The 25,961-nt window shown below is 43.8% G+C and overlaps 1 protein-coding gene across 1 annotated transcript; it reads left to right on the forward strand.

The window, feature by feature from the left end:
- Window positions 1-12,039: 12,039 nt before the first annotated feature.
- LOC149460708 (uncharacterized) lies at window positions 12,040-16,473 on the forward strand. The gene has a single exon (XM_089679307.1). The coding sequence runs from the start codon at window positions 12,050-12,052 to the stop codon at window positions 12,938-12,940; it is 891 nt and encodes a 296-aa protein (XP_089535433.1). The 5' UTR covers window positions 12,040-12,049; the 3' UTR covers window positions 12,941-16,473.
- The last annotated feature ends 9,488 nt before the right edge of the window (window positions 16,474-25,961 follow it).

A 25,961-nucleotide genomic window follows, 5' to 3' on the forward strand; every position in this document is an offset into this window, starting at 1 on the left:
TCCACCGACCTTGCAATACTGAGGGATGGTGTGACCTTCCTGTGTGGAATCCCGGGAATACAGAGGACGGGGACATCTCTCTGGTGGGTTCCTGGTATTAGGTGGCTCCATCATATCCTTGTGTCCTTCTGAAAACTCCTCCATCACTCCATACTCCTCATCCTCCTCTTTATACTCTTCTTTAACATCAATATTATCATCCCCGAGGATTCCACTCTGAAAGATATAATAAAACATTCATTGTAACAAACATGCTGTGTATAAATCACAACTACCAATAATTGTCATCATCTACCTGATGATGGTGAGGGATGGTGTGACCTTCCTGTGTGGAATCCTGGGAATACAGAGGACGGGGACATCTCTCTGGTGGGTTCCTGTAGCTGGATGACTCCACCATGGTGTCCTGGTACAGATCTTTGTGTTCTCTTAGAAGCTCTGACTCCTCCATCCCCCCATCCTCATCCTCCTCCTCTTTTATCTCTTTGTTAACCTCAACTTTAGGATCTCTCAGGTTTCCACTCTGAATATATAATAAAAATGACATCAATGGTAACAATGCAGATAATGTACAGATCCTAATGATACTATCAGTGATTGTTCCTCATCTACCTGATGATGGTGAGGGATGGTGTGACCTTCCTGTGTGGAATCCCGGGAATACAGAGGACGGGGACATCTCTCTGGTGGGTTCCTGGTATTAGGTGGCTCCATCATCTCCTTGTGTCCTTCTGAAAACTCCTCCATCACTCCATACTCCTCATCCTCCTCTTTATACTCTTCTTTAACATCAATATTATCATCCCCGAGGATTCCACTCTGAAAGATATAATAAAACATTCATTGTAACAAACATGCTGTGTATAAATCACAACTACCAATAATTGTCAACGTGATGATGGTGAGGGATGGTGTGACCTTCCTGTGTAGAATCCCGGGAATACAGAGGACGGGGACATCTCTCTGGTGGGTTCCCATGACTGGATCCATCTGTAGGAAACACACACACTGACTGAATCCATTGTTTCTATGTGTTTATCAGATGATGGGGGATCTAGGTGGATCCTCCGTACTGCTCTCTCCTTTACAATAAAGTCTCCTCTTACCCGGTGATGTGAGGGGTGGCTGATTGCAAGTCCCTGATGAAGTCACATGACAGTGACGTAACGCGTAGGTCGGAGAACGGAATGTGGTGACGTCATTTCTGACATGAACGGCCACAGCCATATTGGTACACCCAGTACACCCATATCAGCACATGTGATTGGTGCGTTGTTGGATCTGTTCCCATGTAAGTCCTCATTTGTCTTTACAATATAATGATTCATTTATAACATCACACTATGGAAGGACTTGTTCTTGTCTCCTGGGAGTGCTGTGAGCTGGCTGTTCTTTCTGGTCCAACAATCCCCTGGCAGGAGTTCTGTGCACTGGCGGATTTCCGTGTCCAAAGGTGAAAGATCTATTACCACCGCTGAGCAGTATGGTCCACCAGTGAGGGGATATCATCCCTACATCGCCATTTGGGATTCCACTTAAAGGGCCCCTGCAGGGAGTGTCCTGAAAGCCTTTTGGCGCCTTGGGGTCTGGGCACAGAGGTGAGGAGGCAATGTAGCCGGTGTGGGATTCAACAATCATTTACCTATCCACGTTGTGGTTTGTTTTTTTATGTGTTTTTGTTGGACATTTTTGCACATGGACTTTATGTCTTTTTTACAAATTTTTTTAGTCACATGTTATTTATTTCTTCATTGTGTTATTGTATTTGCGGTGCTCAGTAATACATTCATTTGGTGTTGCTGTGCGTTTATATCACCATTTCCTCTTTTATACTAGCCGCACTCTATATATGTTTGCCACATTTATTGCTGGTATTTCTATGGTCACTTATTAGTCGGTTTATGTCACATGGCCTTTGTTGCACATTGTGGTGACTCTTTAGTCGCACGGTCACAATGTTTGGCCGCGCTGTGCGTTGTTATTGTCATTCTTCTGTGATAAGTGGTTTGTACACTTTTCATATTAAGCTCTTCATTTTGTATTTTTCACATTTTGCTCCACTTTCTCCTCAGTTGTATTCACGTTATGTCATGTATGTTGTGACGGACTCCTATGTCCCACTATTACTGGGATTGAGTTCATATTTTATTTTATTTCTCCCGGATCATTTCCGTGCGTTTTGCCCGCGGTCACGATTTATTGTCTGTTACACCTTTTGCTCCTCATTTTGTACTTTTATGATTTCACCTTTCCCTTCTCTCCCATATTCCTTCCATTTACTGATGATGTTCTGGTGTATTCTCTGTTGTCTTCTCATCTCATGATTTGTATTGGAATATCTGCGGCATTATTGTGATTAGCGCAGCATCAATGTTCTGTCTGTTGTCTGTTACTAGTGGTATAGCCGGGTGTGCGCTGCGTCCCAATAGTCCCATCTTTTCTAGTAGCAGCGAAAAACGTTTGTTACATATTTCTTACCCCCCACAACATTACTGTGTATATCTCTGACTCCTGACAACTGTCCAAAAAAAGGAGAAAAGGGAGGGGGGAGGGGAAGAAAGTAACACAACACCTCCCTAGAGTAGTCACTTGTATAATAGCATCAACTACAATGACATCCCAGCTATGAGGAGATGACTCCCAGTCACCATAGAGCCACAGGATAATACACCTGGGCCAGCCCGTCAAACACTTTGGGGGTATCAAAAAAGTAGGCCCAGCCATTCATTGGAAGGCAGGTCTAAGGGTGTAAATATAGATAAAACAATGTAATATCTTATTCATCCCAACAATTTCAAAAAGGTATCTTACCAAAAAATGTTTATATTGGTGCTTAATTGATGGAACAAACGCACTTGTCCGGCGAGGAGACGACCAAAACCGCAAAAGGGCACGGAATAAGGATTGTGCCACGAGGATCATAAATCTGATAACCTGTACGGATTACCAGCCCTGAAAGAATGGCACTGGGCGGCTGTGAACCGAGACCTATGTAGTGCCCCAGGTGCGGCACGTCTGTGTCGTGACGCGTGACGTCACCACGTCCGGCCATCAGTGATGACACCGGCGTGCTATGGCCATTCATGCTACATCACAGGTCTGCACAGGGAGGGACAGAAGGTCCCTACCAAGACACGGACATTTGGACCCTAGCAAGGATACACAAGGGACACCGTGGCCACCCGGCTGCACATCAGGCCCAACCAAACGGCCCATCAGCCCAGTGAAAAAACAAGGGAGCAATAGAAGGTCCAGACCCCAGAGGCCAGGAGGGGAAACAGCAGCAGGATGCATACACATATAAAGATTGATAATCATACAGCAATGTGCTGCAACAGCGTAGTATACAGAGAGAGAAACAAAATAAATATCATAATAAAGGTTACAAAATGGACATAAGGTATAGCAAGGCTGGGAACTACATCAGTAGGGGAAGTAGCACACACAGCTGCAATGATTCCCACAATATAGGCACTGTATTTAAACAGTAACTTGAAGAAATTTACAGAAATATAAAGAGTTCATGGAAATGACAGAATTATAAAGGGATCACGGAAATGACAGAATTATAAAGGGATCACGGAAATGACAGAATTATAAAGGGATCACGGAAATGATAGAATTATAAAGGGTTCACGGAAATGACAGAATTATAAAGGGATAATGGAAATGACAGAATTATAAAGGGATCACGGAAATGACAGAATTATAAAGGATTCACGGAAATGACAGAATTATAAAGGGATCACGGAAATGACAGAATTATAAAGGGATGACGGAAATGACAGAATTATAAAGGGATGACGGAAATGATAGAATTATAAAGGGATGACGGAAATGACAGAATTATAAAGGGATGACGGAAATGACAGAATTATAAAGGGTTCCTGGAAATGACAGAATTATAAAGGGATCACGGAAATGACAGAATTATAAAGGGATGACGGAGATGACAGAATTATAAAGGGTTCCTGGAAATGACAGAATTATAAAGGGTTCCTGGAAATGACAGAATTATAAAGGGATGACGGAGATGACAGAATTATAAAGGGATGACGGAAATGACAGAATTATAAAGGATTCACGGAAATGACAGAATTATAAAGGGATGACGGAAATGACAGAATTATAAAGGGTTCCTGGAAATGACAGAATTATAAAGGGTTCCTGGAAATGACAGAATTATAAAGGGATGACGGAGATGACAGAATTATAAAGGGATGACGGAGATGACAGAATTATAAAGGGATGACGGAAATGACAGAATTATAAAGGGATCACGGAGATGACAGAATTATAAAGGGATCACGGAGATGACAGAATTATAAAGGGATGACGGAAATGACAGAATTATAAAGGATTCACGGAAATGACAGAATTATAAAGGGATGACGGAAATGACAGAATTATAAAGGGTTCCTGGAAATGACAGAATTATAAAGGGTTCACGGAAATGACAGAATTATAAAGGGATGACGGAAATGACAGAATTATGAAGGGTTCACGGAAATGACAGAATTATAAAGGGATCGCGGAAATGACAGAATTATAAAGGGATCACGGAAATGACAGAATTATAAAGGGATGACGGAAATGACAGAATTATAAAGGGATGACGGAAATGACAGAATTATAAAGGGATGACGGAAATGACAGAATTATAAAGGGTTCCTGGAAATGACAGAATTATAAAGGGATGACGGAAATGACAGAATTATAAAGGGTTCCTGGAAATGACAGAATTATAAAGGAATGACGGAAATGACAGAATTATAAAGGGTTCACGGAAATGACAGAATTATAAAGGGATCGCGGAAATGACAGAATTATAAAGGGATCGCGGAAATGACAGAATTATAAAGGGATCACGGAAATGACAGAATTATAAAGGGATCACGGAAATGACAGAATTATAAAGGGATGACGGAAATGACAGAATTATAAAGGGATCACGGAAATGACAGAATTATAAAGGGATCACGGAAATGACAGGATTATAAAGGGATGATGGAAATGACAGAATTATAAAGGGATCATGGAAATGACAGGTTTATAAAGGGATCACGGAAATGACAGAATTATAAAGGGATGACGGAAATGACAGAATTATAAAGGGATGACGGAAATGACAGAATTATAAAGGGATGACGGAAATGACAGAATTAAAAAGGGATCATGGAAATGACAGAATTATAAAGGGATGACGGAAATGACAGGATTATAAAGGGATCACGGAAATGACAGAATTATAAAGGGATGACGGAAATGACAGAATTATAAAGGGATCACGGAAATGACAGAATTATAAAGGGATCACGGAAATGACAGGATTATAAAGGGATGATGGAAATGACAGAATTATAAAGGGATCATGGAAATGACAGGTTTATAAAGGGATGACGGAAATGACAGAATTATAAAGGGATGACGGAAATGACAGAATTATAAAGGGATGACGGAAATGACAGAATTATAAAGGGATGACGGAAATGACAGAATTATAAAGGGATGACGGAAATGACAGAATTATAAAGGGATCATGGAAATGACAGAATTATAAAGGGATGACGGAAATGACAGGATTATAAAGGGATCACGGAAATGACAGAATTATAAAGGGATGACGGAAATGACAGAATTATAAAGGGATCATGGAAATGCAGTATATCATAATATGTTCCTAGGAAGATTACTTACGTCTTTGAAGCCCAAATTTCTTACAAAATAGCAATGGAGGTAACACAAAAAAGAATCCCTAATAATTTCTATAAATATCAGATACATTCAGTTCAATAAAAAATGGATCCAAAATTCAACACAGGACCCCCACATAACTCAGGGTAAAGCTTGGCGTAAGCAATTCTGATGTCATTACATATGACAGGACAAACAGTCCCACTGTGCTAGTGAGAATAACAAGTACCTGCTGACATCCCAAGAACATCAGAAAAAAACAGATGGAGGGACATTGGGAGGAGGAGCTGTGAGGTCAGTGTGATGTCATAGGATTCTCTGACTCTGGATGGAGGGACATTGGGGGGAGGTGCTGTGAGGTCAGTGTGATGTCATAGGACATATAGACTCTGGATGGAGGGACATTTGGATGGGGAGACTTGATGGGTCTTCTATATGAGGCTCTCATGCAAACCAAATCCTAGTTCCTGGGTGCGTCCTACCTCTCCTAAACTGAAGAGTGACCTTTGACCTTTACCATCCAGAAATCTGTCCGGAATCTGTGGCAGTAAGCTGTCATGTGATCAGGTGACGTGCGGAGGAACGGAGTGTAAATAGCAGACAATTGTTTCCAGAGCCCCTAATGGTGGGGATGGATTTGGCGGCGTGCTGGTGCCAAGTTTCCTCCCCCCAGGGTCACTGCAGGTGTGGAGAAAAGCTGTGTAAGAGGATATGGAGGAGAGATGAGGAGGAGATCCAGGAATCAGGAGAAAGGTCAGGGCAAGCAACAGACGAGAGCATCCAAGAGACCAAGCCGGGGTCACTACACAGAAAATCAATCCAAGGAAACAACAGGCAGGACGAGGAATAGCAAGAAGGAGCTGAGAGACAAATGAGAATATTGCTCAGCCAATGGGAGATGATCTCAGCATGACTTCCATCATGAAGGAGATGAGGGGGAGGGGAGGAAGTCACTGAAGGTGACCATAGATCCATGGAAATTCAGCTGGTTCAGCAGGGATCGCTCACATTTCCATCCATGTGTGGTCACTGCCGGATAAAAGCCACTCCCCCAGCGGCTGCAGCCAATAGCTTCAGTGTTGATCTGTGTATTCTGAGAACGGAGGAGTCCCCCCATTGTCAGAATACAAGAGTGCAGCGGGGAGGATTCCCCCATCCACCTCCAATGTGTGGATGGGGGAATCACTTCAGTTTTTATGGTCATCCCGCTGGCTGAACGATAAAACTGAACCATGTAGGCCAGCTTTGGGGGCAACATATATTATCATCAACTCCTCCCCCTGAAGGGGATAATGTGGGTTCCCACACTATATATGTGTGTATCATCATCTGCTGGAGATAAAAGACGTCACAGTGACTATGGAGGAAGAGGACGGACATGATGGGGGGTTACTGGGTGTAAATAGAACATAACATCTTATTACCTCCTCTGCTGCCACTTCCAGGAACGTCTCCTCTCAGCTTCGCTTCCACACTGAAAGTCTTGTCTGTACCTGACATCACTTCCTGTCTGTCCCTGACATCACTTCCTGTCTGTCCCTGACATCACTTCCTGTCTTCCATAGAGACTTCCTGTCTGGGTAGAAGTGAGATCCCCACCTTGTGGAGCTCAGAGGAACTGCAGCCCCGAGAAGCGTCTGGTAGTGTGACCCCGGCCTTGTGCTGGGTGTGTATGGACTGTAGATCCTTATAGAGGGGTCACCTCCACTCCCACCAAGGGGGACAGAAATATATGACTGCTCGGGGGAGGGATTTTGGCCCCTTTGATTTTGCAGTAACATTGCAGATTTAGTCCTGCAGAATATCTGGTATATGGATACAAAGCCCCCCAGCTGGGAGTAAAGGGTGGAAATGGCTGGTGACCCCCAGATTTGGGCAATGATGTCATCACTATAAATGGATAAAACCCACGCTATGTGTAACTAGACTCTGCCTCCGACCGCCATTCCAGCAAGAGCTCCGCCTCTAAATACACACTCAGGGAGGAGAGAAAGGGGAACCCGACATCATGTGAAACCTTTTATTACATGGAAATACGAAAATCAACGGGACTAATGCAATCACATTTACTGCAAAATCAAAGGGGCTACCAGACACTTCTCAGGGCTGCAGTTCCTCTGAGCTCCACAAGGTGGGGATCTCACTTCTACTCAGACAGGAAGTCTCTATGGAAGACCGGAAGTGATGTCAGGTACAGGCAGGAAGTGATGTTAGGTACAGACAGGAAGTTCCATGAATGAGGAAGTAGAGAGGAGAGGTTCCTGGATCTGGCAGCAGAGGAGGTAATACGTAGATGAACCCCTTCAGGGGGAGGAGTTGATGATAATATATTTGCTCCCAATGCTGGCCTACATGGTTCAGTTTTATCGTTCAGCCAGCGGGATGACCATAAAAACTGAAGTGATTCCCCCATCCACACATTGGAGGTGGATGGGAAATCCTCCCCGCTGCACTCTTGTATTCTGACAATGGGGGGACTCCTCAGCTCTCAGAATACACAGATCAGCACTGAAGCTATTGGCTGCAGCCGCTGGGGGAGTGGCTTTTATCCGGCAGTGGCCACACATGGATGGAAATGTGAGCGATCCCTGCTGAACCAGCTGAATTTCCATGGATCTATGGTCACCTTCAGTGACTTCCTCCCCTCCCCCTCATCTCCTTCATGATGGAAGTCATGCTGAGATCATCTCCCATTGGCTGAGCAATATTCTCATTTGTCTCTCAGCTCCTTCTTGCTATTCCTCGTCCTGCCTGTTGTTTCCTTGGATTGATTTTCTGTGTAGTGACCCCGGCTTGGTCTCTTGGATGCGCTCGTCTGTTGCTTGCCCTGACCTTTCTCCTGATTCCTGGATCTCCTCCTCATCTCTCCTCCATATCCTCTTACACAGCTTTTCTCCACACCTGCAGTGACCCTGGGGGGAGGAAACATCACACTGACCTCACAGCTCCTCCTCCTGATGTCCCTCCATCCAGAGTCAGAGAATCCTATGACATCACACTGACCTCACAGCTCCTCCTCCCAATGTCCCTCCATCCAGAGTCAGAGAATCCTATGACATCACACTGACCTCACAGCTCCTCCTCCCAATGTCCCTCCATCTGGCATTTTTCTGATGCTCTTAGGATGTGGGGCCCCTTGGTATCCTCACATGTAAAGTGGGACTGTTGGTCCTGCGTTGTATGTAATGACATCAGAATGCTGCAACAAGCCTATACCCTGCGTAGTGTGGGGGTCCTGTGGGGGGGAATTATACCTCAGCCTGAAGTGGGGCTTTAATAAAATGGAGACCTGAATGGAGAGGTGAGGAGGATTCTGGGAATATCATTTGATGTGACTATTTGTGTTCAGATGTAGAGTTTTCCTCCTGTGAAGTCTGGAGATCATATGACATCACATTGCCTCCACCTCCCTCCCTGATAGAAGAGAGAAAGAAGAAGAAGATTCTAGAAGTCACCAGAGAGATCACTGAGCTGCTGACAGGAGAGGTGAGCGGTGCCGGGAATTCTGGGACATTCTCCAGTAACAGACAAGGGATGTGTCTGGATGGTGACTGTATCATTGTGTGTGTCAGGTTCCTATAAGGTGTCAGGGTGTCACTGTCTATTTCTCCATGGAGGAGTGGGAGTATTTAGAAGGACACAAGGATCTCTACAAGGACGTCATGATGGACAATCAGCCGCCCCTCACATCACCGGGTAAGAGGAGACTTTATTGTAAAGGAGAGAGCAGTACGGAGGATCCACCTAGATCCCCCATCATCTGATAAACACATAGAAACAATGGATTCAGTCAGTGTGTGTGTTTCCTACAGATGGATCCAGTCATGGGAACCCACCAGAGAGATGTCCCCGTCCTCTGTATTCCCGGGATTCCACACAGGAAGGTCACACCATCCCTCACCATCATCAGGTAGATGATGACAATTATTGGTAGTTGTGATTTATACACAGCATGTTTGTTACAATGAATGTTTTATTATATCTTTCAGAGTGGAATCCTCGGGGATGATAATATTGATGTTAAAGAAGAGTATAAAGAGGAGGATGAGGAGTATGGAGTGATGGAGGAGTTTTCAGAAGGACACAAGGATATGATGGAGCCACCTAATACCAGGAACCCACCAGAGAGATGTCCCCGTCCTCTGTATTCCCGGGATTCCACACAGGAAGGTCACACCATCCCTCACCATTGCAAGGTTGGTGAGATGGAGCATCTAGAACATGGATTCATATAGACAATGTGTGGATTTTTTATGTGACCTTATATTTTACAGATGATATTTTCTCTCATTTCCTTGATTTAGAGTGGAGATCCAATCGATATAGAATTTGAGGTGAAAGCAGAAGAAGAAGAGGCGTATGTGAGGGATGATCAGCAGTCTATGGAGGAGGATGGAATAACGGGGACATTTATAGAGGAGGACACTCCTACAGAGATCAGCACAGGTGGGTCATGAACACTAAATCCATTCCTCCACCCATACTGCTCACTGATTGGTCCAGAGTAGGGCGGGGACTGGGTGATATCAGCCTGTAATCCCCTGGTCACTTTCCTGAGCTGTGTTCCCCGTCCTGTATTCCTGGATTTCTCTCGGATAATCTTCCTTCTCTGTGCTGCAGACACAATTTATGTATCTAGACTGGATTTATGGAGGTTCTGGGGTTCAGCGGCAGGAAAATGTTCATTTTCACCATAAGTGTTACTAGACTTAGGCCCCTGGGGTGTGTGTCTTGGGTCTTCTGCCCCATCACCGGGTCTAGTAAGATCCGTGACAGAACATTTCTCCCAGGGTTCCTTGCTCTGTGGTCTGCTGGCTGTGCCGGGTGGAGGGATATGTCTGTAGTGTCTCAGACCCAAGTCACTGAGTGCAGTCTCAGGAGATGGGAGGCAGCGGTGTGGGATCTCTGCAACTTGTCTACAGTAAACATTTAGATTACAATTGATTACTGAATACCAATATTATGAGGCCTGACCTTTACACTGTATAATTTATAGTGTACATTACATACTCCTGACCCCTGCACTATATACTCCATGTTGTACATTACATACTCCTGACCCCTGCACTATGTACTCTATGTTGTACATTACATACTCCTGACCTTTACAATACATACTCTATGTTGTACATTACATACTCCTGACCCCTGCATTATATGCTCTATATTGTACATTACATACTCCTGATCCCTGCACTATATACTTTATGTTGTACATTATATTCTCGTTACCACTGCACTTTTTATTATGTTTTGCATTAAATACTCCTGACCCCTGCACTATATACGCTGTTGTGCATTACATACTCCTGACCCATGCACTATATACTTTGTTGTACATTACATACTCCTGACCCCTACATTATATACTCTGTTGTGCATTACATACCCCTGCACTATATACTCTGTTGTGCATTACATACTCCTGACCCCTGCACTATATACTTTGTTGTACATTACATACTCCTGACCCCTACATTATATACTTTGTTGTACATTACATACTCCTGACCTTTACAATACATACTCTATGTTGTACATTACATACTCCCCACCCCTGAACTATATACTCTATGTTGTGTATTACATACTCCTGACCCCTGCACTATATACTCTGTTTTACATTACATCCTCTTGACCCCTGCACTATATACTCCATGTTGTACATTACATACTCCTGACTCCAGCAATATATATCTATGATGTGCATTACATACTCCTGACCCCTGCACTATATACTCCATGTTTTACATTACATACTCCTGACCCCTGCACTATATACTCCATGTTTTACATTACATACTCCTGACCCCTGCATTACATACTCTGTGTTGTACATTACATACTCCTGACCCCTGCACTATATACTCTATGTTGTACATTACATACTCCTGACCCCTGCACTATATACTCTATGTTGTACATTACATACTCCTGACCCCTGCACTATATACTCTGTTATACATTACATACTTCTGACCTCTGGTGGGGCTCAGCCCCGCTGTTCTTCATGACTAAATCATGGACTAAATAAGGAAGTGCAGTACTTCTTGTGTTGGGAAGATGGCGATGAGTGATAGAGGGGGTGGGGACCCTCGTCCTATAATCCCCTCATCACTGTCCCTTCTATAAAAGACAGTTCTGGTTGTTTCCTCACTCTCTGACTAAGGTCCATGAATAAAGAAATGACCTGGTAGGAGATCAGAGGAGCCATTTCTTAGTTCCCTTGAGGGTGGAATTGTAAGCTCCTCAGAGACCAAGCTGCCTAATGTGGGCGGAGTCCTGGTTTGGGGGAACCAATAAGCTCCTGTCTAGTAATCCTCTTTGTCTTTGTATTTTAGTCCATGGTCGGGAGATGAGGAAAACCTCCGAGGATTGTCTCACTTTGTCTCCAGACTGGAAAGTAGAAGATGAGGACATCACACAGTATAGTCCAGGAGAAAACCCGGCTCCCTCCAATGTCCATCCGGCACCACCCAGTGTAGATGGACCATCGGATTCCTTGTATCCTGAGGAACCTCAGACTGTGCGGTACCGGACCGGCCTTCCAACAGGGAAGAGCTTCTGCTGTCCTGAGTGCGGGAAATGTTTCAGTTATAAATCCAGTCTTAATGTGCACAAAAGATCTCACACGGGGGAGAAGCCGTATTCCTGTCCTGAGTGCGGGAAATGTTTTTCAGTGAAGTCCTATCTTTACTCACATCAGAGAACTCACACAAGTGAGAAACCATATTCCTGTCCTGAGTGCGAGAAATGTTTTTCAAGGAAGTCCATTCTTTACACCCATCAGAGATCTCACACGGGGGAGAAGCCGTATTTCTGTCTTGAGTGCGGGAAATGTTTTTCACAGAAGTCCAATCTTTATATACATCAGCGATATCATACAGGTGAGAAGCCATATTCCTGTCCTGAGTGCGGGAAGGATTTTTATTCTAAATCTAGTCTTAATATGCATAAAAGATCTCACACGGGGGAGAAGCCGTATTCTTGTCCTGAGTGTGGGAAAAGTTTTTCACAGAAGTCCGATCTGCACATACATCAGAGATCTCACACGGGGGAGAAGCCATATTCTTGTCCGGAGTGTGGGAAATGTTTTTTAATGAAGTCCCATCTTTCCACACATCAGAAATCTCACACGGGGAAGAAGCCATATTCCTGTCCTGAGTGTGGGAAATGTTTTTCAGAGATGTACCATCTTTACACACATCAGAGATCTCACCCGGGAGAAGCCACTTTCCTGTCCTGAGTGAGGGAAATGTTCCTCACTGGAGTCCTGTCTTCCTGTACATCAGGGGTCCCACACAACCCTGGAGGTGTATTAGTGCCTTGAGTGCGGGAAATGTCTTCTAGATGAATGTTGCTGGACATCCCAGCTCTCATGTGGGGAAGAAGCACACCCTGATATACACCTCAGATATACTCCATGGCTGATCTTCATCATGGAAGAAACAGTTCATAAGGAGATCAGAGGCCCCCAAAGACATGGATGAAGTGTTGGACCGGGTTGGCCATTGATGGCAGGAGAAGAATAAAAATGGAGTCCTGCCCTGTGATTGGCTGAGTACATTTTGTGGTGGGAGATTTCACCAACACTTGGAGGTCTATGGAGAACAATGTTGAATGGATGTGACCCCCATTCTCCAGCTGGAAGGAGTTTTGGCCGTATTTTAATTCTTATGATCATTGGCTCCATCTAGTGGCCATAATATCATATTGGGCTAGTTTTACTGATGGAGAGATTTCAGAAATATCACCTCATTGTGGCCACTAGATGGAGCCGGCGATCATAGGAAATCACTGTGTTACTTAACATATGGCCGGATGTTGTCACAGCTGGAGGAATGATTGTCTCATTGGTCCAATGAATGTTCTATAAATAGAGCCCTTGGGGGGTGCATGTGTGGCCGGCTCCTGGATGGACGCGCTTTGAGTTCAGCTCCATCGACCTGCCAGTTACACTGCGGCTCATTCCGACACCGAGTGTTCTAACCTGCACCAATCAGCAGATAAAGGGTGTACAACCCTCGGTAGCCATGCCTCGCCGCCGCAAAACCCCTGGACAGCCAGGGAAATGAACCCAATTCTTCCCTGCTGTCACAACAGGGATCCAAGATGGCGACGGCTGCATGGACACAGGACACAGCAGCCATGAGGGGGACAGCAGATCCCAGCAGCCGGACATCAGACTCTTTTCTCCACTATAACCTGGGGACCCGGGTGAGTTATCTCCCCCGTCACCCACCACAAGCAGCCCAGCCAAATTTAGACCCCGTCTAGATTCAAACTCACTATCTGCCTGTCAGCCTCTCATTCCTCCATCACCTCAGCACATCATAGAATCTTTCCCTACCTCAGCCCAGCCTATCACAGAAATGTGTATGAAGAACATGCGTCTATCCCTGCGACAAACACTACATAACGATATGACGGGATCACTATCCCAGATCTCAAATGTGGTCCAGCAACAAGATCCCAGATTACGCCATATTGAGACGAGAATGGGAGGTATAAGTACAGCACACAACCATTTAATTGACGCACATGATGACCACGCTTCTGAAATCGAGCAAATAAACCTGAAAATAGCAGAGTTTGAAGATCACTCAAGACGCAACAATATAAAATTCAGAGGTATCCCTGAAAATATCACCAACGATACACTACTATCATCTATCCAACAATTCACAAAGCTTCTCATTCCATCTCTCTCAGATATTGAGCTCGCCATAGATCGAACACATAGAATACCCAAACCTGCATTCCTATCAGCGTCCATCCCCAGAGATATCCTGGCTCACATTCACTTCTACCAGATCAAAGAAAAAGTAATGACAGCAGCCAGAAACCCCCCCGCCCGCTCCCGCCATCACATACAAACATCAGATTATATACGGATTTGTCAAAGGCCACTCTCCTTAACTGCAAAAAGATGGTGAACATTACCAAAGCCTTACAAAATCACGGAATAGGCTATCAATGGGGATTCCCCACAAAACTGATCGTCAGACATCAGGGCAGAATACACACAATCAAAAACCTAGAGGCAGGCATCAACCTATTGAAGACATGGAACATAATACCCGTGGAACCCCACCAATCCACCTCTACCAATCTGCAACAAATAGAGGCAGAGTGAACCTGACTTACTACACTCTATACAATCCAACCACACCACCTCGGACGCTATACCTCAACCTATTATTCTCTGGCAATGGCCCCAACCACACCACCTCGGACGCTATACCTCAACCTATTATTCTCTGGCAATGGCCCCAACCACACCACCTCGGACGCTATACCTCAACCTATTATTCTCTGGCAATGGCCCCAACCACACCACCTCGGACGCTATACCTCAACCTATTATTCTCTGGCAATGGCCCCTTACAGAATATTCTTACATTACGAGACTCTGTTTGGCATAACCTTTTCTACGGTCTATGCTTGTTCACACCCCCCTGTTTTGAAGTAGCACTCCCTGCTACTCATGTTACTTGCATTTTCCACAAGTCTTTTTTATTCCTGTTTACTTTCACCCCCCCTGCACCATCAGTCGATCATCCGAACCAACTGTTCACCTGAAACCAACCAAACAACATGGAAAATACCACACGCATCATCAAGCAAACCAATACCGCTCTACCAAACACATAGAAATTTCTCTTGTCCTACCAAGTCTCTCCATTCTATGTCAATTCACCCAGAAATGACTCCTCTACTCCACCAACCCAACCAACGAACTACAAAATGATTGACATAACATCACTTAATGTTCGGGGTCTAAACTCCCCCTTTAAGAGATGGATGCTCCAAAAGGAAGCCCGTACGCTTCATGCTGATATACTTTTCATACAAGAATCACATTTCACAACCACCAAGACCCCTAAACTACAACTGCACCGATTCTTCCATATTTATATGGCCAATAACTCTAAGAAGAAAAATGGGGTTATTATAGCCATAAAAGACTCTATACAATTCCACCACATCTCAGAAATAGAAGATCCTCGAGGTCGCTACCATATCCTAATCTGCAAAGTTAACAATATACCATATACCCTAGTAAATGTTTATGGACCCAACAACAACCAAATGCAATTCTACCACAATCTCCATTCCAGCATCTCTTCTCACAAACAAGGCGGACTTCTCATTGGTGGAGACTTCAACGTCATCAGCAACCCACTCCTGGACTCTTCCACCAACAAACGCTCCCCAAAACATTACTTTAATTGTTTCTTACATGACCATGATCCATACGACATCTGGAGATGCCATCACAGCAATGAAAGAGATTACACCTACTACTCCCCATCTCACCTATCCTACTCTAGAATCGACTTCTTTGTTACAGACAAATAGACCCTACAACATATAACGTCATCCAAAATTGGCACCATAACCTGGTCTGATCACGCTCCAATCAACATAACTCTTGACGACAAGCAACATTCCTCAATCCCCCCGTAGCTGGAGACTGAATTCCTCGATATTGAAGAACCCAGACAACCAAAAACACTTGCTAGAAGCTCACAAAGTATTTTTTGAATTTAACCTTTTCCTGTCCGGACACTTTCACCCCCTTCCTGTCCAGGCCAATTTTCAGCTTTCAGTGCTATCACATTGTGAATGACAATTACTCAGGCATACAACACTGTATCTAAATGAAATTATTATCATTTTTTTTTCAAACAAATAGAGCTTTAATTTGGTGGTATTTAATCATCACTTGAGGTTTTTATTTTTTGCTAAAAAAATGAAAAAAGACTGAAAATGTTGAAAAATAACATGTTCTTCTTAGTATTTGATAATACATTTTGCAAATAAATATACTTTCTTCATAAACTTAGGCCAAGATCCATTGTGCTACTTTTTTTGGTAGACATAACCCAAATCAGTGTGTATTATTTAGTCTTTGTGAAAGTTATAGTCCATAGACATTTTCTATATTTTTTAAAATGTATCAATCCTGATGTACAGACTACCTATATAATTTCTTGGGGCCCTAAAATGCCAGGACAGTACAAATACCCCCCAAATGACCCCTTTTTGGAAAGTAGACAGTCTGAGGTATTTAATGAGAGGCATGGGGAGTTTTTGAAGTTGTCATTTTTTTGCCAGTTTTTGAAGGAAATGATGAAAGTAAACACAATTTTTTTTTCCACAAAGTTGTCATTTAACAAGTTCTTTCTCTCACACGGCATAGTGTTGTGGACCTTTTGAATTATGTCTCAAAAACATGACTTTATCAAGACATAACATTATATAACATCAAGTCAGCATAGCCGGATGTTAAGGGGTTAATTTGTCTTGGTTGGAAAGTCGAATGACCATCTGGCTGGAGAGATGTAGACGGTGGGTGAAGAGATTTTTTTTCCTCCCAGAGACAATATACTATTTTGAAGTTCTACAGGTGATCAAACACCATTATTCAGACTTCAATAAGCAGGTAAATATATACAAGGTCTGGACATGACAATAGAGGAACCAAACTGATTGTCTGAGAGCTTACCCAAACCTTGTAGAGTGTGATAAACCAACAGACCTCTGAAACTATCACAATATACTATTGTCCACCAAGGGTGAAAGCATTAACAGTTGTTTACCGTGATTCCAATACAAGAGCCAGGCAAACAGAGAGTTTTTCCCTACACATAGAAAATGTTGGTTCTAAAACAAAGAAGTGAAATTCAGGACATTTAAGTCTAAAAATTGACTGTATATAATTACAAAAATATACTACAAAAACATATTATAAATGAGATGTTATAGGTTTTACACACCACTAAATATTCAGCAATGGGAACTATATATCACTAACTTGAGTATTGAGATGATGGAAAGTAAGATGTATTATAAACTAGCATTAGTTACATGTCTTATCAGGAAACAAACAGGATGGTATTTCAAGAAGGAATAACTGAATATACACCTATATTCCATGGTCCCTATTTAGAATATTATAGGTATGATCACTTATATCTGGAAAAAGACGTATATTTGATCCCTGAAATTACCTTAAGATTCCACCCGAGGTATGAGTCATCTCAAATACTCAAATTGTTCTATGATACATGACCGCCACCTGGCGGGCAGGTGAGAAATAGCTTATGTACACACATTTCTCAACTAGCCAATCAGGAAGCCTGGTGGGAAGGTATCTTAGAACAATGGATTAGTTGGTATAAAAGCCCTTGTACCTTTAAGAAAAAAAAAAACCTCATCAAGAAGAGACCTCATCAAGAAAAACCTCATCAAGAAAAGACCTCATCAAAAGAAGACCCTGACATCTGAAGAGACCTCTGAATAACTACTCTTCCATACTTTCAAACTTCCTAAAACTTTAACTAAATTTCTAAACCTCTAACCTTATAACTTCCTACATTCTCCCATACTGAATATCTATCACTTGCCCTATAATATCAGTCTAAAGGTGTTCCACTGCCAGCTAAATCCACGGGAGAGTTGCCTAGTCTGAATGCCGGGCGCGGTGAGATTGTTTATTTGATTTTGTATTACCTATTTTCTCTGTTGTGTGGAATCATAAAATTACCTTAGTGTATCACAACAATATTGGGTAGTTAGATATATGTAGAGAGATCCTGTTTTACTGTTAAAAATTGTTTGTTGCCATATTATAATTTTTCATATTTCATAATTTATTGAATATTAATAATCAAGAGTATAAAATATCAAGGGCTAGCTTCTTGCAATCCTATGGCCACGGCTTGTGAGAATATAACCTTTGAGATACTCGAAATTATTAATTATTAATAAATTTAATAAATAATCAGATCATTTAAAAATTTGTGATATTGATGTAATTAGTTAGAAACCTTATTATTGTGTCTTACATTGGTAGGATATATTTTTGATTGTGTGTATCAATATTCATCTATCACCAGTCTTTTGCGTTTTGTGTTAATATATATATAATTTTTGTACATAAATACATTTTTATATTTATCTATTATAAGGCAAATTTTGTGTGTATGGTACGAAATCATATTGGCTAAAAGAATTCAAGGTATAATAATAAGTGGTGATCAAATTATCAAGGTGTCCAAATTATTGGTTCACTAAATATTTGCCGTATTTTAACGGCTGGAGGCACTGTAATATTTCATCTAAGGGAAAGGGACACGCCCTTTATAAATAAAATATATCCTTACATAAACCACCACAATAGGCATACTTGCAATTACACCCCAAAACACATTCTGCTACTCTTCCTGAGTATGGCAATACCACATGTGTAAAACTTTTTCACAGCCTAACCCCATAGAAGGGCCCCACATCCAATAAGCACCCTTAGGCGTTAAAGGGGCAAAAATTTCACATCTAATTTCTTGACTGTCTATCACAGTTTTGGAGGTCCTGGGGCACCAGAACAATTGAATTACCTACAAAATGACCCCATTTTAGAAAGAAAACACCTCAAGGTATGTTTTAAGAGGCATGGGGAGTCCTCTGAAGACTTCATTTTTTGCCACGTTTTTGGAAAATGTAAAAAGAAAATGAAAATGTATTTTTTTTACGCAAAGTGTCAATCTATGAGATATTTCTATTACACAGCATAGGCATACTTAAAATTACACCTCAAAACGCATTCTTTAACTCCTGCTGAATATGGCGATACCAAATGTGTGAGACTTTTTCACAGTCTGGCCACATAGAGGGGCTCCACATCCAATAAGCACCTTTTGGAGTTCTAAGGGCAAAAATTACACATCTAATTTCTTGACTACCTATTGCGGTTTTGGAGGTCATGGAGCATCAGGACAATTGAATTACCCACAAAATGACCCCATTTTGGAAAGCAAACACCCCAAGGTATGTTTTAGGAGGCATGGGGAGTCTTCTGAAGACTTCATTTTTTGTCAAAAGTTTTTGGAATATGTTAAAAGAAAATGAAAATGTATTTTTTTCTACGCAAAGTTGTCAATATAGAAGATATTTCTAATACACAGCATAGGCATACTTAAAATTACACCCCAAAACACATTCTCTAACTCTTCCTGAGTATAATGATACCACACGGGTAAGACTTTTTCACAGCCTAGCCAAATAGAGGCCCCACATGCAATAAGCACCGTTAGGCATACTAAGGGCAAAAATTACACATCTAATTTATTGACTACATATCACAATTTTGGAGGTCCTGGAGCAGCAAAGTCTTCTGAAGACTTAATTTTTTTACACAGATTTTTATAAAATGTGAAAAAAAAGTAGTTTTTTAATGCAATGTTACCAATAATAACATATTTCTAACACACTGCATAGGCATTCTTAGAATAACACATCAAAACACATTCTGCTACTTTTCCTGAGTATGGGGATACCACATGTGTAAGACATTTTCAGTGTTTGGACTGATTACTGGTCATTGCAACCTGTGTATCATTATACATTATATATCAATAAAGCATAGTGTAGCTTCACCTACGGCCTGTTCCTAAAAGCTTAACCTACTAGTACGTGGCTGTCCACATAGCACTATGTTCATTCACCAAGAAGTTGAACAAAAGATAAACCAAAGAGTACCTGTGGTTTCAGTGCAGAGGATGGGTGGCACCAGTGTCTCGCAGGAAGGTAGTCAGTGGGATGTGCAGATGGGTCAGTACCGGTGTCATGCATAGACGTGGTGAGCAAACAGGCAAAGCAGTGGTCCAGGAAGAAGACAGGAATATGGTCCATAAAAAGGCCACAGTCAATACAGACAGCAAGCAAAGACGTGGGAAAAGGATTGGTCCAGGCAGAAACATTAAGCTTAGGGCCTTGGTTAGGTAAGACTGGACAAAGGGGTAGAGGCTTCATCCCACCCAAATCTCTTTGAAGCCTCTGGTCTCCAGACCCTGATCCGGGAATTAAAAAACCCAAAGAAAACAAAAAAGTTTTCTCTGCTCAGAAACACTACTCTGGATCCCCTCACATACGTGAGACCCCTGTGTTGTCTTGAATCCCACTACTAAAGTGGGAGGGCAAAAGATCAGTCCAGGAGGCAGGCAGAGGCATGGTCGATTAACAGGCCGAGGTCAGTTCAGGCAGCAGGCAGAGGCATGGTCCATTAACAGGCCGAGGTCAGTTCAGGCAGCAAGCAGAGGCATGGTTGATTAACAGGCCGAGGTCAGTTCAGGCAGCAAGCAGAGGCATGGTTGATTAACAGGCCGAGGTCAGTTCAGGCAGCGGCATGGTCCATTAACAGGCCAAGGTCAGTTCAGGCAGCAGGCAGAGTCATGGTCGATTAACAGGCCGAGGTCAGTTCAGGCAGCAGGCAGAGGCATGGTCGATTCACAGGCCGAGGTCAGTTCAGGCAGCAAGCAGAGGCATGGTCGATTAACAGGCTGAGGTCAGTTCAGGCAGAGGCATGGTCGATTAACAGGCTGAGGTCAGTTCAGGCAGCAAGCAGAGGCATGATCGAGTAACAGGCCGAGGTCAGTTCAGGCAGCAAGCAGAGGCATGGTCGAGTAACAGGCCGAGGTCAGTTCAGGCAGCAGGCAGAGGCATGGTCCATTACCAGGCCGAGGTCAGTTCAGGCAGCAAGCAGAGGCATGGTCAATAAACAGGCCGAGGTCAGTTCAGAAGGCAGGAAAATGAATTCAGGCAACAGGCAGAAACGTGGCAGGGAAATAGCAAACAGAGGACAAAGAGATATATCTTCACCGTACTTCCCTAATAATGTAGTGCGGTATGGTAGATACGGAAGCACTCTTCTATACAGAGACCAGGCTTTGAGGGACACTGGGGACAGTAGTATCGGATGTCAGATCGAATTCCATGTTTGGAGCATACCCGACATCTCTTTTGAGGATTGCGGTCTGTTTCGGTAGGGGGGACGATATCGGGGAAATGTCTTTCATGCAATCGGCTCACTGCATCAGACCGAATTTGTTCAGGTACGGGTCTTCCTTGATAGATGGGGGATGTGATAATCTCTTCCTGATATTGTAAGAAGGTGACAGGTCTTTGTGTGGACTTCTGGAAAACGATGTAGGAATTGTACAGGGCCATATGGAAAGGTAGAAGGATACTTTTTTATACCAGTAGATTGATCTTCTGTTGGGTATGTAGGGCTGTAACATTTGATCATTTAAATCCACTCCCCCCATGAACAGGTTGTATTCGTGTATGCATTGGGGTTTTCAGATGGGACCACGACTTCCTTGAATTTCCAATGAGCTGCTGTTATGGACAGATGAAAGGACATACACATCCCGTTTGTCTCGCCACTTAAGGGCCAGGATCTCTTTATTTCTCAAGCTAGCTGACTCCCCCCTGTTTAGCCTGGTGGCAACCAATTGTTGTGGAAAGCTCTTCCGATTGGGTCGAACTGTGCCACAGGCTACAGTGTCCTTGAGATAAAGGTGGCGGAAAAGGGGCAGGCTTGTGTAGAAATTGTCCACGTAAAGGTGGTACCCCTGATTGAAGAGGGGGTATACCAGGTCCCAGACAACTTTTCCGCTACTCCCCATATAGGCTGGGCATTCAGGGGGCTCTAGCTGACTGTCCTTTCCTTCGTAGATACGGAACTTGTACACATACCCTGTGGCCCTTTCGCAGAGTTTGTTCATCTTCACCCTGTATCTGGCCGTTTACTTGGAATGTACTGTTTTATGATCAGCCTCCCAGTGAAATGGATTAGGGATTCATCGACACAGATGTTTTTTTCAGGACAATATATTTCTGAAAATTTTTGGTTGAAATAATTGATTAGTGGACGAATTTTATAAAGTTTGTCATACTCGGGGTGATCTCTGGGGAGGCACAGGGAATTAACATTGAAATGTAGAAAGTGCATAATTGTTTTATAGCGGGTCCTGGACATAGTGGCAGAAAAGAGCGGCATGTGTTGAATGCGATTTGTCGACCAATAAGCATGCAGTTAATTTTTTTTGTTAGTCCCATATTAAATGTAAGGCCAAGAAACACTTTAAATTCTTCAACTGTGAGGCATTTCCACTCAAATGTTCGAGCATAACAGGAGTTGGGATTTTGGGTGATGAATTGCTGGGTGAAAATATTGCATTGGTGCACAACTGAATTCAAAAAATCTTCAGTGAAAAATAAATGGAAATAATCAATGGCTGTAAAATTTTGGGTTTCTGCCTGAATGCCTGGTTTGGCTATGAATGGGGGAATTATAGGTGCTCCTGATCCTGAAGGTAGCCACACAGGGTTTAAAAGAGCATCTGGGACAGCAGTATGGGCCCTAATCCTTGGTAGCTGATGTGACACCCGAGTACTAGAACTTGCACTTACAGTGCTGGTAGTAGCCATGTCAGAGGAACGTATTGAGCTGCTGGGGGTTGCTTGCTGCTCCTTGGAGTTCCTCATTCTTTTTGTTGGAACACCTTCTTCTGAGTCAGAGAGTGAACCGCTGCTGTGTACTGGTTGATATACAGAATCTGAGTCTGACAGTGAGAGTTCTCCGTCACTCTCATCTGTCATACTCAGAATTTGAAATGCCTCCTCGCTTCTATATGATCTTTTGCCCATATTTTTGACACTGATCAGGACCCACTGGTATGGCAGTGATCAGGATGATGGGGTTGCAGTGAGGGACAGATATCTGGCTGCGGTTGGTTCACAGTAGTCACTGTTGGGCAACAATCAGAGATACCGTGAGCTGGCAGGCAATGTTTTGTGAGTGTGTGTAAACTGTGTGCCAAGGGTGAAATCTACTCACAGTTAGCTGTACTGGATCTCTCTCCTCACAGATGATGGCAGTGAACAGGATCCACTGGTGTAGCGGAGATCAGGGACACTGTATGAACAGGGACACTGTAAGGTGATCAGGGACACTGATTGGACCACTGTATGGTGATCAGGGACACTGCTGGACCACTTGTGCGGTGATCAGGGACACTGCTGGGCCACTTGTGTGGCGATCAGGGACACTGCTGGGCCACTGTGGTGATCAGGGACAATGCTGGGCCACTTGTGTGGCGATCAGGGACACTGCTGGGCCACTGTGGTGATCAGGGACAATGCTGGGCCACTGAGGCAATCAGGGACACTGTGGCGATCAGGGACACTGCTGGACCACTTGTGCGGTGATCAGGGACACTGCTGGGCCACTGCGATGATCAGGACACTGCTGGACCACTTGTGCGGTGATCACGGACACTGCTGGGCCACTGTGGTGATCAGGGACACTGCTGGGCAACTGCGGCAATCAGGGACACTGCGGTGATCAGGGACACTGCTTGACCACTTGTGTGGCGATCAGGGACACTGCTGGGCCACTTGTGTGGCAATCAGGGGCACTGTGGTGATCAGGGACACTGCTGGACCACTTGTGCGATGATCAGGGACACTGCTGGGCCACTTGTGCTGCAATCAGGGACACTGCGGCGATCAGGCACACTGCTGGGCCACTATGTGGCGATCAGGGACACTGACAATCAGGGAGACTGCTGGGCCACTTGTTGGGTGATCAGGGCCACTTGTGGGCAATCAATGCTACTTGTTAGTGATCAGGGCCACTTGTGGTGCAATCAGGGCCACTTGTGGGTGATCAGGGCCACTTGTGGGCAATCAGGGACACTTGTGAGCGATCAATGCCACTTGTGGGCGATCAGGGACACTTTTGGGGCAATCAGGGCCACTAGTGGGCGATCAGGGACACTTGTGGGTGATCAGGGACACTTGTGGGGGTGATCAGGTGTCACTGAGGTGGAGGGCAATTCGCTACTACCTCTTCTTTGCTCTTTCTCTCACAGACAACTCCGTGTGAGGAGAAGAAGGCGGAAGCCGCACTATGCGGCTTTTGTTTAGACTAAGACTGTGTCCTTATTGGACACAGCTGATCACATGGTATAGGACCGATTTTCATTTTTTTTCAGGACTTTTATTGCTATCAGACAGGTTCCCTTTACTGAGACATTTGGGGTCTATTGGACCCCAGATCCCAATCTGACCATAAAAACATCCGATCAAACTAAGATCCGTTCGTTCTGATGCTTTCACAAGCTGGAAATGTCTTGTTTACATCTGAGTGACTCTGGAAGTGACACAATCCTCGTTGCTTCTACATCCACGGGGGATCCTTTATCCAGATCACATCTCACCTCCTCATAGATTGTTAATAGGTTGGTCTGACAAGAACGATCTTTTCCCATAAATCCATGCTGGTTACTACTAATGATACTATGTTCATCAGCAAATTCTTGGATATGGTCCCTTATCATCCCTCCAATAGTTTACAAACTATTGATGTTAGGCTGACTGGCTTGGAGTTTCCAGATATGTATCTTGGCCCTTTCTGGAATACTGGAACCACGTTAGATTTTCACCAATCTGCTGCCACCATTCCGGTCAGTAAGCTTTCCTAAAGATGAGGAATGACAGTCTATCAATGACCTGCTACATTCCTTGAGGACTCTCAGATGCAAGCCATCTGGTTCTGGTGATTCATTCATTTTTTTAGACCTTCTAGTCTTGTAATGGACCGCTACACTGACCACTGATTAAAGGGAATCCTTCTCCCATTGGTCACCAATGTAAGGGATCCCTACACTGACCACTGATATAAGGGATCCTTCTCCCATTGGTCACCAATGTAAGGGATCACTACACTGACCACTGATATAAGGGATCCTTCTCCCATTGGTCACCAATGTAAAGGATCACTACACTGACCACCAGGGGTGAATTAACCATTTGGAAACTCGGGCACCGCCCGAGGGCCCGGGGTCAGTAGGGGGCCCCATAAGATGCCCCTGGTACCTTTTTCATAGGCTTTTTTGAGTTTGGGCAAGGACACAGGGGCCCCATGATCCCCTATCAGTTGTCAGTCTGTCCCTGCTGACCACTCATATAAGGGGGTTCTTCTCCCATTGGTCACCAATGTAAGGGACAAATACAATGACCACTGATATAAGGGGTCCTTCTCCCATTGGTCCCCAATGTAAGGGACCACTACACTGACCACTGATATAAGGGGTCCTTCTCCCATTGGTCCCCAATGCAAGGGACCACTACACTGACCACTGATATAAGGGGTCCTTCTGCCATTGGTCACCAATGTAAGAGACCACTACACTGACCACTGATATAAGGGGTCCTTCTCCCATTGGTCACCAATATAAGGGACAAATACAATGACCACTTGGGATGATCTCTGGGTTTAGTGGTTGGAGAGTAGGGATGAGACGACAGTACAAACCAAACTTTTCCTGTTCCGGTCCCGTGTTTTGCAGGAGCCGATCATCACATGTAGAAGAGACATTTCTACCACTTCTATATATAACAGCTTCCTGCTCTCA

Source organism: Staurois parvus, unplaced genomic scaffold, assembly GCF_062004578.1.
Source record: "Staurois parvus isolate SC_StPar_1 unplaced genomic scaffold, SC_StPar_1.0 ptg000221l, whole genome shotgun sequence".
In the NCBI taxonomy this organism is placed as follows: Eukaryota; Metazoa; Chordata; class Amphibia; order Anura; family Ranidae; genus Staurois; species Staurois parvus.